We start from the raw sequence: 14,170 nt of genomic DNA on the forward strand, positions 1-14,170 counted from the left end.
ACCCGGAGAAAACCCACGCATGCACGGGGAGAACATGCAAACTCCACACAGAGATGGCCGAGGGTGGAATCGAACCCTGGTCTCCTAGCTGTGAGGTCTGCGCGCTAACCACTAGATTGCCGTGCCGCCCACTCCAAATCATGTTTTATATAAATGAGCGTTCACAGTTCAGTTGGCTTTTCTCCAACCCTTACCTGCTCCCATGTAACAGCAATTACCAGCCATTTAGAAAAGTAAATGTAGGGCTATATTTACAGTGTTTAATGTATTTACTTTCAGTGTTACCTGAGCTGCAGCTCTCCATACTTTAGTGTGTCTCGCCAACAATTCTACAGCGTAAGAAGCCTTTCTCTCCAATTCCTCAGCTTCATGTAACAGCAGCAGTTGCTCGTCCAGCAACTTTTGAACAGGCTGCAGCTTAACATGGAGATCTTCGAGACGACGATTTATGTCCTCTATGTAACTCTTGATCTGCTGCAGTCGGGCTTTTGCCTCCATAGCCCGCCCATCCAGCTGCTTCCTGATTATCAGATGATGCCTCATACGGCCACATCTGTACACGGCCAGGACCCAGCGGGACAGAGCCTCGCAGGCCCTGCTCACGTCGCGCACACACTCTGGCACAAACATGGGGTTTGCAATTAACTGACCTAGTTGTCGCATCTGTCTGTCTGTAATGCCGTAAAAGTCAAACAATTCCAGGCACTGAGGAAAAAGAAAGAGTGGGATTATTTCAAGTAACAAGCAAAGAAATTGTATCTGTAAAAAAAATCTGTTATATATTAAAAGTATAGCGAGGAACCTCTAAAGTCATATAATTACGAAGTCAAAACACATTTTGAAGGACAAATATTAGATGCTAGGACTACGATAAAAAGCCATAGCACTTCAGTATGTGGAATCAAACTATGGAATGGATTGAGTAAGGAAATCAAACAATGCACAACGATGAGCCAATTCAGGAAACAATACAAGCAGTTGATGTTTGCTAAATACAAGGATGAAGAGTCTTGAACCAGTCATGATGTGCTATATATATCACTATATTGACACTTACTATGGTACCCATTATGTCATTGTATGGTCATATCACTCGTACTTTGGAACGAGGTACATTATTTAAAAAAAAAAACAAAAAAAACCTTAAACTGTATTATAGAAAGCAGGAAGTGAACAAATGTAACAGTTACTGATTGTAAAAGTACCAGATGGAGGGGTAGTATTTAATAAGCTTTGCTTCTTCCTACTCCTTTTGGACATGTGGAACTGTGAACTGATTATGTGATGCACTCAATTGTAATCTGATGCATGTTCAAATGAAATAAAACCATTACCATTACCAAATATGTCTTTCAATACTACAATGTAGTTGAATCTTTGTGTTCTGAATGAATCTTTAAAAACAAAGATACCTTATACAGGTTGCACTGCCCAAAAAGTCTTTTTGCATTGTCCCAACCAGGTGGACGGTCAAATAGCACACAAACGGCATCCATGACCATCACCACTCCATCGGGTGGGTCTCTATAGTGGCGCACCTCCTCTAGGTCTAACGGGTCCAGACTTTCTAGCACGCTGAGGGCTGCCACAAAAAACGGTCTCAGCTGAAAAACAGAGATTTCTTATGAACTCTCATTGTAAACACATATATCATGTGTTCGTTCATGTGCTTTGTGTTCACCACTTTCTCAGATGCAGCGATCTTGGCCTCAAGAATGTCTATCTTTCTCTCCTGTGCGGCACATTTTTTTTCAGCTTTCTTAAGTAGGTTGTTGTGATGGTCTATAGCTCCTTGGAGCTCATTGACATGCTGTAAACGAGACACAGAAGGGGGCGAATGCCAGTGTATTAAATACTGACACAGGCAATATAAACTTAGCGTGAAGAATGTTCCAGAACAAAAGAGAATAACAGAATTCCAACTTTGAAGACGTTGGAGTCTGTTGAGCTTATACATCACCTGCTGTATCTCAGCAACCTTTCTCTGCATTCTGATTAATTCTTGTTTGTACTTCATGGCGATTATGTCCAGAGCATCCAAATGAGATAGACCAGCATTGAGTCTTTGAATAGAAAATATTATAGATTTTACACATCAGCACATATAATACAGATAAGCTCATTTTTACCTGTTGGTACGATCGTCCAATTCCTTGTGCAGGACTTTGCAGATGTAACTAAAGTGGGAAATGAACTCCATATAGGTGTAAGGGCTGAACGGCTGTGTCATTAGAAGAGCAGATGCATACTGATATGCAGACTGATGGATTCCCGCCATAGCTGCAGCCAGGCCAGCCTGTGAGGAGCCTTGTATGTTGACTAAATTTATAAGAAAATGCACAATTATCTTACAATCACCGGTTGTTAATATACATAAATAAAAGTTTGGTGGTCTGACTTACCGTTTTGGCTCATTTTTGTCAAGAACTGAGCAGCAACTTCCTCTAAAGATTGGTTGTACCAAGGCTTATACAGCTCAACACAGCAGAGGCCCAACGCTTTGGTCATTTGTGCCTTAATGGTAAATCACAGTTTTGATTAAAAATCTGCTAATGGTAAAAAGTATGTATTGAACTGAAAACCTTGCAATGACAAGTGCAGCAATTTGGTAACCTTGCATTCATGGTTCCCACTGTTGGCTGTTGCAACAAAAGGCATCAACAGGAATACATGCACATCTCTGAGGTTTTGGCACAAGGACCTGTGGTTAAAAAGAACAGAAATGCAGTTAAAGACAAAAAATTGACAGAATAATTTGCTTTCCTTTAAAATTGTGTTTTAGAACAATACATTCACATTCCGTCACTATAGTACTTATAACAACAACACAGTAATACACATGTAATATACAGTGGAACCTCTAAAATAAGTCAAAGTCAAGTGTACATGTATAAGTACAATGCATGCATGTCATGCACTTCACAGTGTGAGTACTTTTCCTTTTTTTAGCTTTATGAAACAGCGATAAAATTTATTTTAAATGTCTATCACAATAAGGATTGTTGTTGAAGTGTTAAAATATTGCTTCTTGAAAAAATATCCGGGAAAGCAAATAGCATTTGTTTGACCTTCAGGTTCCACTCATGGATTGACTCAATATACAGTAAACCTCTGATATATCGGAAATTCGCTCACAACAGACAGATAAAAAAGAACCGATTTTTCTGTAATGCATTTCCAATAAAAATTCATTGCATATATCGAATTTTTTATAACGGATTTTGCCTATTTCGGACAAAATCTCCAGTCCCGTTCCAATGCATTTCCATTAAATTTCCCTCGCATATATCGGATGGCCGCATCGTGGCGCTCCGATTCGCCGAATCATGACAGGCCGCTATACGACGTCATTTGCAGCGTTTGCAGCGTTGCCTGCGCGTCCAGGTACATTGGAAACATAGTCAAGGAAGTGCCTTTTTATAACGGATAAAATCCGATTTACGCATATACCGGATATAAATCCGATATATGCGTAAAACGGACATTTTCCGGTATACGCATATAACGGATTTCGCTTATATCGGACAAAACCAGTGGGAACAATTGAATCCGATATATCCGAGGTTTACTGTATATTCATTTTCTACCGCTTATCCTCACAAGGGTCAGATGATGCTGGAGCCTATCCCAGCTGTCTTCAGGCGAGAGGCGGGGTACACCCTGGAATGGTGGCCAGCCAATCACAGGGCACATATAGACAAACAACCATTCACACTCACATTCATACCTATGGACAATTTGGAGTCGCCAATTAACCTAGCATGTTTTTGGAATGTGGGAGGAAACCGGAGTACCAGCAGAAAACCCACACATGCACGGGGAGAACATGCAAACTCCACATAGATATGGCCGAGGGTGGGATTCAATATATACTACACAAAAATCAACTCTTACTTGTCAAAAATCCAGCTGTCCAAGAGGAATTTTTTTGTTTTATTCACAGCAGTCACCCGAGAAACAAGCTTGGCCAGCTCCTGGTCTGTGTAGAGCCCCGGGTAGGCTCGAAGGGCCACAAGTAGCTCCTCCCTGACAGAGGAGCTTATATTCTCGTGAACCAGGATGACAGTATAAATTCCACTGACTTGAGTTCGATTCCCAGCATCTTTTAAAATTGTGTGCAACTGGCCCTCATTACCGGCGTGTACCTCCATCAGGTGGCAGCCCGTGACATAGGCAGCTAGACGCACGGTGGTCTTACGTCCTGTGTTTCTGTCTGACGCCATTAGTACTCCGTGACCTCCAGGTATGAGGATAGCCCTGATGATATGCAACAGCTGATGCATCCGTTGTTTGTGTACAACATATTTGGACGTAAGGGTGGCGTCAATCTCCTGTTCTTTGTTGTCTTCTTTCATGTCTATGAGAGCAGACAGGTCCTGTGCGAGTGCATCAATATCTCGTGGCTGATAAGAACAGTTACATTTGAATATCGAATTGTCAAAAAACTGTGGGCCATATGTCAGCTTAGCGGCAACTTCTTGCAAGTGCTGGATAAACTGGGATTGTCGTCTTGGAACTACACAGGGATTTTTTTCCAGAAGAGGGGACAATGGTTGTGTCAATGTAGTTCCTTTTGGTTCTGGAGTTGTGTCTGAGTGTGCTGTGTGACTCGTGAAGCATTGCATAAAGAGTGTCAAAGCGTCAAGGTAGCAGTCATCGGGCAACTGCAATCTAAACTGTGCACTAGCTTCCTTGGTAATGAATGACTCCAGTGTTTTGTTGTCGTCCTCTGAGCTGAGCCGATCACTAAATGTACGTTTGCACTCGTGCACCCACAAATGTACAATGTTAAGATCTGTGACGAAAGGCTTTTGAAGAATAGGAGAGCATATACATTGTAAATTTGGGTCTTCTGTTTCAGATTTTGGAAGTTCAGGCCGCCATAAGCATAGTCCCTGAAATACTTTCTGTAGGTCAATATGGGAAAACATAAAACATGGCTTCTGTGGAGTGGGTTGGAAATGGTTGCAAACATATTCATACAAGTTTTTAGTGGCTGTGATGATACAGGTCACCATGCCAGTCACACTCGGGATGAACGATATATCCTTGAGCCAGAGTTTGAGCTGGGGCGAATGAATGGACAATATCAACTCAGTGGTTAAGCTTGGGAGCACAAAGATGGAGAACAGACGTAACAGTCTGGAGGATATCACGTTAACGTGGGGATTGTCCAGTTCTAAGATGCAACAGGTGGCCAGGTAGGTAATGGTTCCAGGACTAAGCACCTCCAAGTGGTGAGTATCACAAGCGATAACCCCTGATTTTGAAATACTTTGTCGTAGAGTCTCTAAAATCGTCGAAATCTTCCCAGTCACATCTGTTAAAACGAGAAATTCAGATTCAACTTGTTTAGGCTTCCTATAGGAGGTATTGTTTCTTACTTACCACATGGTGTTTCATGGAGGTCATCCACATAAAGCAACAGCCCAGGCTGTTTGCTCATCATGCCCTTGGTGCTTTGACAGGTCCTCTGGTGGCTAATTCCGCACAATAAATGGCGCAGGTCGGTGGGACCCCGCATAGAACTAGCAGGTAGTTTAATGTGCGGCTTATCAAAACGCAGCAGGATGTTACACACTGTACTTTTTCCTGAACCTGGTTCTCCTGCAAGCAACACTGGCTGGTTTGCCTCCAACATGACGGTCAGCAGACAGGTATATTTCCAATACTGTGTAGAAACATTGATATTCTAGTCAGCACATTCCCATTTGACCGCCATATTGAACTGAATATAAGACTAGTATTCTCATTAGTTGTCATATTCGGAGCCAAGGGATTTTTACATGCAATCCCACAGATGGCACCAAAACACTTCTCTCCAGTCTGAGCTTGTCTGCTAACGCACCAGTGATCTGGAGAGATGTGGTAATGACACACAGACACACTTGCTCAAAAGGTTGGGCAAGTTAGTGAGAAGGCGTTACGATGCTTAGTTTAAGATAATGGTAATCGATAAAGCAGAGTCATCAAACAACTGTCCAGTAGATAAGAAATATTATATTACCAAGTGAGTCTGATATACTTCACTGGAATAGATTGCTGCCCTGATATTTTGGATTGTTGCTCACCCAGCTGTGGGGGTCAGTGTGAAGTGAGGGTCATTTATATTCAAGGTCATCTTATATCTGGGTTAATATGGTAAATGTCTTTCTTCGACAGAATGAAAATAACAAACCTTGGGAGTGATGGACTTTGTCAACATTGTGTTGTTGGAGTATATCCTGTTGTCAATGTTAAAAAAGAACTCAAACACAGTCCCTTCTTCTGGGAACTCAACCTTATATCGACAATTAGCCAGCTCTTGGCGGGCAACATCGTCGAATTGTGGCCAGAGTCTGTAGGCAGACAAGCAAAATATGTTATGTGTATAAACTGCTGCTATTTGATCCTTGTGAGAGTAGCGTAGTTCACATAAGATTAATTCATTCATTCATTTTCTACCGCTTTTTCCTCACGAGGGTCGCGGGGGTGCTGGAGCCTATCCCAGCTGTCTTTGAGCGAGAGGCAGGGTACACCCTGGACTGGTGGCCAGCCAATCACAGGGCACATATAGACAAACAACCATTCACACCCACATTCATACCTATGGACAATTAACCTAACATGTTTTTGGAATGTGGCAGGAAACCGGAGTACCCGGAGAAAACCCACGCATGCACGGGGAATTGAACCCTGGCCTCCTAGCTGTGAGGTCTGCGCGCTAACCACTAGACCTCCGTGCCGCCCAGTTCACATAAGATGATCTATAAAAAAAAGAAGATGATCTACCTTGGATGAAGATTCCCGCCGAATCCCCAAATATAAGCCAGGAGAAAAATCTCTTTGTTTGTTGAGAAATCTGTATCTGGAAAGTCATCAAATGCATATTTTATGGTAACAGTGATTCTAAATATTTCCAATGAATAACTGCACATACAGCTTGTCACTATACCTCTTGTGTCTTTTTGCACTTCATCCTTTTTCAGCTCCTTGGAAAAATGCTGCAGGAGGGCACGCAGTATTCGAATGAACGACATGATTTCTGTCAGCCCATATGTGTAGGATTGACCTTTAGTAGAAATCCCATTCTTCATCAGTGACCTGAGAGTGCTTGGGAAAAGATCTTCTGCCAATTCAGTCCACATTTTCAAAGTCTCTTGATCCAGAATGTGGCTGTAACAGATAGAATCCATTTCGCTGGTCCACACATCTTTCCAAAGATCATTGCCGGTGAAATGAATGAGGCTGCAATAGGTCATTGCAGAGGGGCTTGCGTGACTAAGGTCAGTGGTTTCCACGAGTAACTTGAAGTGTGACTCGGAAGGCACCAGTGTTTCACCAGATGGTAGGGTTAAAGACGGTTCTTCATAAGTGCTCAGTACGGCCATGTGATCGAGCCAGCCGGGTTGCCCCACTGGCTTGCCATCCATTATAAGCCATTTCTCTGCTTTGGTGTCAGGGCTTTGGTTCTTTCCTTCTAATTTTCTAAGTTTGTGTCTTCCTGAATCTCTCAATGCCTTGGCCATCGCTCCATCTTGCCACCCGGTTTTATCAGAGAATCTGCCAAATAGCTCCTCATGAGACATGGCATTTGGAAATAGGACCACTGTGTTGACATAGCTCCAGGTTTGTTGCTCTATACAAGTGTTACCGGTTTTAAGCTTCTTATCAGAGATATATGTTTTGTCCGCCAGCTTACTGAGGGCTCCCGCAAGGGTATTGTAACAAGTAGTCTTTCCACTCCCAGAGGGTCCGACGAGTATAACTGCCCGAGATAATCTCAAGGTTTGGTAAAGCGTACAAACCTGGCAAATTATTTCTGAGTTAGACTGACACAACTGATGTTCTAATTCATCTTTCACTGCCTCTATAAGTCCATTGTCTTGTTCTTCCTTTGTATATTGTAGGATAAAAGGAAGCTGACAAGCTATTGGAAACATGTCTTTGAAAATGGAGTTGAACTGTAATGCTTTCTCAGGCATATAAATAATTTGCGACAAAACTGAATGAATCGCTTTGACAAAAGCTATCTCTTCCAATAATCTTGGTAGAATCGCTTGTTCTTGATCCTCGTTAAAATCTTCTGCATTGTCGTTTTCTGGAGATGTAAGAATAGCTTCTATGACCAGAGATTGTCTAGCCGAACCTGAAAATTTCTGATCCAGACTGATTTCTTTGAATTGTTTTTTACAGGCAGACAAGATACTCTGCAAGAGAACAAGGTGGCCACCCTGGTCTTGTGTGCTGAAGTCAGGAAGACAAAGGCAGTCCTTGGTGAGGCTGATAAGACACACCAGACGTTGACTCAAAGACGCTGCTTCTGTAAATCCAAAAGAAGTCAACATTACCTCTGTCATAATGCCATAATTGGGATAAGCCAATGCCACGGGTCTTGTTGAAAATCGCAGACTTTGTGAAATCTCAGAGGTGTGTTCCTTTGATGATATGAGAACACATCCATAGTTGGGGTTAGCGGTAATGCTTACCCCTGAAAATACCATTTCTAGATCAGTCTTTTCCTGCTCTTTCACACCTTGTTTCTTCTTTTTTGACAACCCAGAAAAACTCTGGTAAATGTCCTCTAGCTGTTGTGCCAGTGATGCTTGGACACCTTGAGGCAATATGTCCACAGAGTCCAGCACAAACCATGCTCCAGTCAAAAGAGCACCAAGCAACATCTTTTGAAAAATATCAGGCGCCATGTTTGGGCAACAGTGTAGCATCACAACGAGCCTGCCAAGTGCTTTCCCTAACTGGAGTACGGTCTTTGTCTTTCCTGACATGCTAGGTCCACTCACAAATCCACATCGATACCACATCACTGCGAGGAGAATCCCCATCATCCCCTGATCTGTGGAAGGGGTATGCACCATTTCCCAGCCCTCCGGACCAAAATACTCATAACCATATTGGAGTCGATGGTCCATAACATCCACATAACATTGTAGCTCATCGGTTTCTTTTAGATTTTGATCTTCTGACGTGATACAATACTTGAGGTAACTTAGCCATTCAAAAGAGCATTCTGGAGGACATTGTACTTGCATGAGTTGAGTTATCTGCTGTGCATGCTTGATTGTAAGTAGGACCAAAGTATGCAAGCATGTCATTGTATACATTGAAAACTCTGCATCTCTTAGATACTGACAAAGATTTTCCAGTTGTGCAGTGTTGAATGTGTTAATAGTACTCAGCTGTACTGAGTTTGATTCCTGAAAAGCCAGATGAAGGGCACGGTACCATGTTATTTCCGCCACCACAAGAAGACACTGAAGGGGGTATTTAGAAGTCAGATCCAGCAAAGTTAATCCAACTTGGCTATCATCAAATGCAGAGTTTTCACCGGTTGGTTCCAGGTGTTTTTGTTCATCAGCGCATTTCTTCATGAGTTGTTTCATGGAGAACTTGAGTTGCTCCTCAAACATACTGAGCCAAAACAAGGGATTGGGGTTCAGTTCCAAAGGAGAGAGAAAAGTAATGTGCTCCAGGAGATTGCCAAAAACCCCAAGTACCCGCTTGTGCTCGTGGCAGTCACATGTTGCCTTCAGATCCGCTGTATCAGATGTTTCTTCCACTTCAAGACACTGTACCCCTTTAAAGAACTTCCGCACAAAAGGTAACACAGAGGTAGGTGTCACTTTTACAGAAAGCAGCTCTACAACTTCCCCACTGCTTAAGAAGAACAGTCTTGGATAGGCTCTGCAGAGAGAATGATGGTGATTGGCTATCTGGTTGGAAATAGCCACCATTGTCGAAAGGCCGTCTATGAGAATTTGGCCAAGGCTTGCACCGTGGAATTTGTCGTTAGCCATTGTGGGATGAACAAGATTCAACACATTGGAGTGATTGACGATACAATGCAGCATAATCTTGAAAGTCTCATCCACTGACTTAAATTGTGCCAGCTACAAAAAAAGAGAAACATCTTATTTAAAGACAAGTTAACGCTGTATCTTGTAATCACACCAGCACATACCAGATCCCATCTTTGAACACCCAAGGATGTCTCCTTAAAGGTGTTTGATAGGAAGATCCATTTTTGCTGATATAGTTCCAAAAAATGCAATAGCTTCTCTGTAGAATGGAAAGCAAATGTTCATTCTTAATATTCACTCCTTACTAGTATCAACTCTGCCATATATTATTATTGTTATTATTTACCAAGATCTTGTAGTGAGTTCATCCACTCTTCTACCTCCAATCTGAAGTCCACACTGTGCCGGGACTTTTGCATGTTTGTCAAAGTCATCAAATCATGTTGTAGGTCAGTGAAGATAATTTCCAAACCTGATTCCCGGGTAGCATAATAAACAAATCAAAAGGTTAGTAAGTTGGTGGCTTTGACTTTCAATACTGCATTATGAAAATACTAGTCTTACCAATTACAATTTTGACATCACAATAGGTGTCCGAAGTGAGATCCTCTTCTGATAACTCACCATGCTGACAAGGACCTGTTAAATTATGCAGCTGGAACATTCTGTTTTTCCATCCCTCCTGAATTTTTTGGAAGGTTTCTTCCATTTCATACTCATGTTGTGCATCGCTGCATATCTGAAAGATTTTAAGCATGGTACTCTGACCTACTGTGATATTTACTACCGACTTTATGAAATGCTCGCCAACCTTGTTGATGAATTTCTGGGGAACGTCCAACGGTTGACAAATCAGCTGAGCAACAGTTACGTTTTTATCAGAGGCACGCGTTAGCCCGATGCCTGTCACATAGAAGGAATATTATCCTTTTTACAGAGAGTGTCTACAATGCAATTTGTGTGACTGACCTTGGAAAAAAATGTTCCTATGTTTTGGTTTGATCGCAGGGCTGAGAAACCTGGCCAAGACATTAAATTGACGACTTAAATGTTCAAGATTTTCTGAAGCCTCCTGCAGGACTGCATCATCAGCAGGTATGGTGTTTGTCAGAGTTGTAACTTGCTGCTGCCACTGGGAAATGTTCTCTTGGGATTGTGATACATCAAGCTGATAGAAGAATAGTTCCAAATAGGTTTTAACAGCCATGCCCAGAACAGAAATAATGGCTCTTATGGTTGCTTCATTGGTTTTACCTGGATGAAGAGCACCTTCTCCCATCCATGTAAACATCGTCTGTAAAGCGCTATCAGCTCCCAAAGCTCCTTACGGGCGGTCAGCTTATTAATGTCTGTCACATCGGTCAAGTCCACTGTATTTTTGAATGAGAAGTGAAAAACGTTCATTTTTTTTTTTTTACTCCACATACATACCACATACAAACAATATTCTTTCTACAAGGCCAACCATTGTACTGAATTGAATAGCGATTGATTTTTTCTGACCTTGGAGGACTTCTCCAGTCTGGCAAAGCTGTTCCAGATTTGCTGTGATAGTCTCCACACGCAGACACATGTAGTTCAGTTCGGAGGCCATCTTGTCAGCGTTTTGCCTTGGATCAAGGAATGGCCCAGAAGTAGCCTTACAAACCATAGTTTTGAGATCGGAAGCCAACATTGGGAACATTGTGTCCAATGCATTAGCCACAGTGGGAAGACGGGAGCACACTTTGCTTTCTGCTTGCTTTAAGTCTGAGTAATAGCAATTCCATATGTCTAACATCTAAATAGAAAGCAAATTGTATTAGAAAAGTATTCAACTTTGATGATAAATATGTGCAATTCATTGCATTGTCTTCACTTTAATGTCAACAGACCCTTTGCTCCAAATTCAGCTCCTGGGTGGTCATCGCTCTGTAATTCTGGCATATAGTGTCCTGAAGGGAGTGAACATATTCCAAACGTTTCTGCGTTTCCGTCAGCATGTTCATAGACTTCCACACCTGGGGACATATTGGGATATGAAACATCTTTTACCCAGTAGACGTTAAATGTTAATCCATTTTTGGTGATTCAAATAGATTGGGGGATTTTTGAGTCAGCAATTAGTGCAAACAAGCATTAAACTAAAAAGGATGTTCATCAGCTGATCAAGAGTTTTAGCTCAAAAACAACAAAACAACAAACAACCCCCTCCCCTTTAAAGTACAAATCCATTTTTTAATGCCCTCAAACATTTGTTTCAGCATGCTTGATGCTAGTGTTTCCAGGAAACTAGTGGAAACTTCCGTTACCATCCATTCCTAAGTGTTGTCAATTGGATTTTGATCAGCAGAACATGCAGGATGGTCCAAAATCGTGATGTTATTAGAAGTCCTATTAGATATGTCCCCTGCAACATCTCCACACAGCCAGTTGCTGTTTGACGCCCCTGCACAACCTGAGGTTCCACTGTTCTATTGAAAGAAAAAGCACCACGGATCATGATGGCACTCCCTCCACTGTGCTGTGTGGGGATCTCTTTCTCATGCCAGTGACTTTGGAAGCCAAGGTTCGTTTTTTGTCATCAGAGTATATGTATATATCGTATATGTATGATGAAGGTCAAACGGACCGAAACGTTACCTGCATAAACTGTTGAATGAGAGCGACACAGTGTGCGGGGAACCTTCTTTCGAACACATTGTCATCAGAGTATAAAACTTTCTTAAACCTTTCAATGTCCCATGTTTGATGCTCTCGTGCAAATTCCAAACTCGACTGTACTCAACACCAGTTGCAACGTTCATGTGGGCCAAGGATCGTCCCAGGTCTTGACAGACAGCCAATCGAATCCTCTGGTGGCTCAGGGCAGGTAAAATGTAGGTCTACCACTTGGCTTTTGTGTTCCATACATAGCTCAAAAAGCCGACCACATTCAAAGAGAAAGCTATTTTGCCATCAAGAGACCATGACAGTGTGAATACTTGACAGAACATCACAATGAATCCACACAGGCTTTGGTCTTAAACCTTTGATCAGCTGATGAACACTCTAATGCTTGTTTGCAAAATTCTGATCAGGAGTGTATGAATAGCGTCCATACCATATCGGCATATTTTGCGAAGTCATGCAAGTCTTTGGGCTCCATCCTGAGATCGGTAATAACTTCCTCCAAGTCACACATGAGACTTTCTGAATGTAGTTTCATTTGCTCAACTACCTGTTCCTGTACTTCCTTTTCAATAAAACTCAACTGCTGTCCTAGGAAACAAAAACAGAAAAGGATGCAGTAAAAATGTTGGTTATAGGATTTCCCCAAATAGTGGCTTCCACTCTAATAAAAGCCATGTGTGTCCTCCGCTGAAATGACACCTGAACTCAAATAGATGCCTCAGTTCTTTCTCAGGAAAAAAAATGCGAAATATAACACTGACTTGAAAAAAGAGACAGGATAAAAGAATAGTATAGTATTTCTTATTTTAATTAAGTACCACCATTTACTTGTAAAAATAGTTTTTATATTATTTATAATTATGTTGTTTGTCATTTATTCATTCATTCATTTTCTACCGTTTATCCTCACGAGGGTCATGAGGGGTGCTGGAGCCTATCCCAAACTGTCTTCGGGCGAGAGGCGGGGTACACCCTGGACTGGTCGCCAGCCAATCACAGGGCACATATAGACAAACAACCATTCACACTCACATTCATAATTTGGAGTCGCCAATTAACCTAGCATGTTTTTGGAATGTGGGAGGAAACCGGAGCCCTCTGGGAAAACCCACGCATGCACAGGGAGAACATGTCACACATAGATGGCCGAGGGTGGAATTGAACGAGGGTCTCATAGCTGTGAGGCCTGTGCTCTAACCACTCGACCGCCATGCACAGGTTAGTCATTTAATATTATAATAAAAGTAATTGTATACAAAAATGGCCACCTCTGTAATAATAGCACTCAAGTTGAATACATAAATACCAGAGCTGAATGTATGATGATGTGTTGGTTTTAATCTAGCTGTTCTTAATGTGAACTGGTGTCTGATCAATAATTCCTGTCTGTCAAGGAACTGGGTTTCATTTGCTTACCTAGATGTTCCTTCAAGCCGATGCAGTGGATGATAAATAGTTGTTTGGAAGTCGAGATCAATGAAGGGACTGTGTGGACTCTTTCCAACCAGTGGCGCAGCTTGTCAATCAGCTCCTGATACAATGTAGCGGGTTGGCCTTTCATGTTCTCCAAAGAGGCAGGACCCCACTGGATGAGGAAGACGTGGATATCCACCAACCACTTGTTACGCTCTAACTGCTGATGCATTTCTGACTCTGCTTCCTGTCCAAAATGGAGACACAATCCTAAAATATGTTAATCTGGAAAAAGAAATGCAGACATT

General features: G+C 42.0%; 2 protein-coding genes across 8 annotated transcripts in view; both read right to left on the bottom strand.

Annotated features, from left to right (window-relative positions):
- LOC131138586 (extracellular serine/threonine protein kinase FAM20C-like) overlaps window positions 1–14,170 on the bottom strand; it is a 42,129-nt gene that overhangs the window by 12,721 nt on the left and 15,238 nt on the right. The gene's annotated exons all lie outside the window — the stretch shown is intronic.
- Window positions 1–14,170, bottom strand: part of LOC131138559 (dynein heavy chain domain-containing protein 1-like) — a 29,192-nt gene that overhangs the window by 9,179 nt on the left and 5,843 nt on the right. For all 7 annotated transcript variants that reach the window (XR_009132112.1, XM_058087608.1, XM_058087599.1 and 4 more), the window contains 22 exons: window positions 13,866–14,109; window positions 12,880–13,037; window positions 11,672–11,797; window positions 11,301–11,577; window positions 11,052–11,167; window positions 10,767–10,965; window positions 10,609–10,700; window positions 10,362–10,536; window positions 10,144–10,269; window positions 9,959–10,056; window positions 6,935–9,887; window positions 6,772–6,847; window positions 6,179–6,338; window positions 5,389–5,671; window positions 3,895–5,320; window positions 2,614–2,701; window positions 2,403–2,514; window positions 2,130–2,319; window positions 1,961–2,063; window positions 1,682–1,810; window positions 1,413–1,604; window positions 286–705 (listed from right to left, as the gene is read on the bottom strand). Coding sequence is in view for 6 of the 7 variants with exons in the window: in XM_058087608.1 (XP_057943591.1) it covers window positions 286–705; window positions 1,413–1,604; window positions 1,682–1,810; window positions 1,961–2,063; window positions 2,130–2,319; window positions 2,403–2,514; window positions 2,614–2,701; window positions 3,895–5,320; window positions 5,389–5,671; window positions 6,179–6,338; window positions 6,772–6,847; window positions 6,935–9,887; window positions 9,959–10,056; window positions 10,144–10,269; window positions 10,362–10,536; window positions 10,609–10,700; window positions 10,767–10,965; window positions 11,052–11,167; window positions 11,301–11,577; window positions 11,672–11,797; window positions 12,880–13,037; window positions 13,866–14,109 (7,743 nt within the window). In the remaining variant the exon portion in view is untranslated. The remainder of the gene's footprint in view (window positions 1–285; window positions 706–1,412; window positions 1,605–1,681; window positions 1,811–1,960; window positions 2,064–2,129; window positions 2,320–2,402; window positions 2,515–2,613; window positions 2,702–3,894; window positions 5,321–5,388; window positions 5,672–6,178; window positions 6,339–6,771; window positions 6,848–6,934; window positions 9,888–9,958; window positions 10,057–10,143; window positions 10,270–10,361; window positions 10,537–10,608; window positions 10,701–10,766; window positions 10,966–11,051; window positions 11,168–11,300; window positions 11,578–11,671; window positions 11,798–12,879; window positions 13,038–13,865; window positions 14,110–14,170) is intronic.

Source organism: Doryrhamphus excisus, chromosome 1 (assembly GCF_030265055.1).
Source record: "Doryrhamphus excisus isolate RoL2022-K1 chromosome 1, RoL_Dexc_1.0, whole genome shotgun sequence".
Classification (NCBI taxonomy): domain Eukaryota; kingdom Metazoa; phylum Chordata; class Actinopteri; order Syngnathiformes; family Syngnathidae; genus Doryrhamphus; species Doryrhamphus excisus.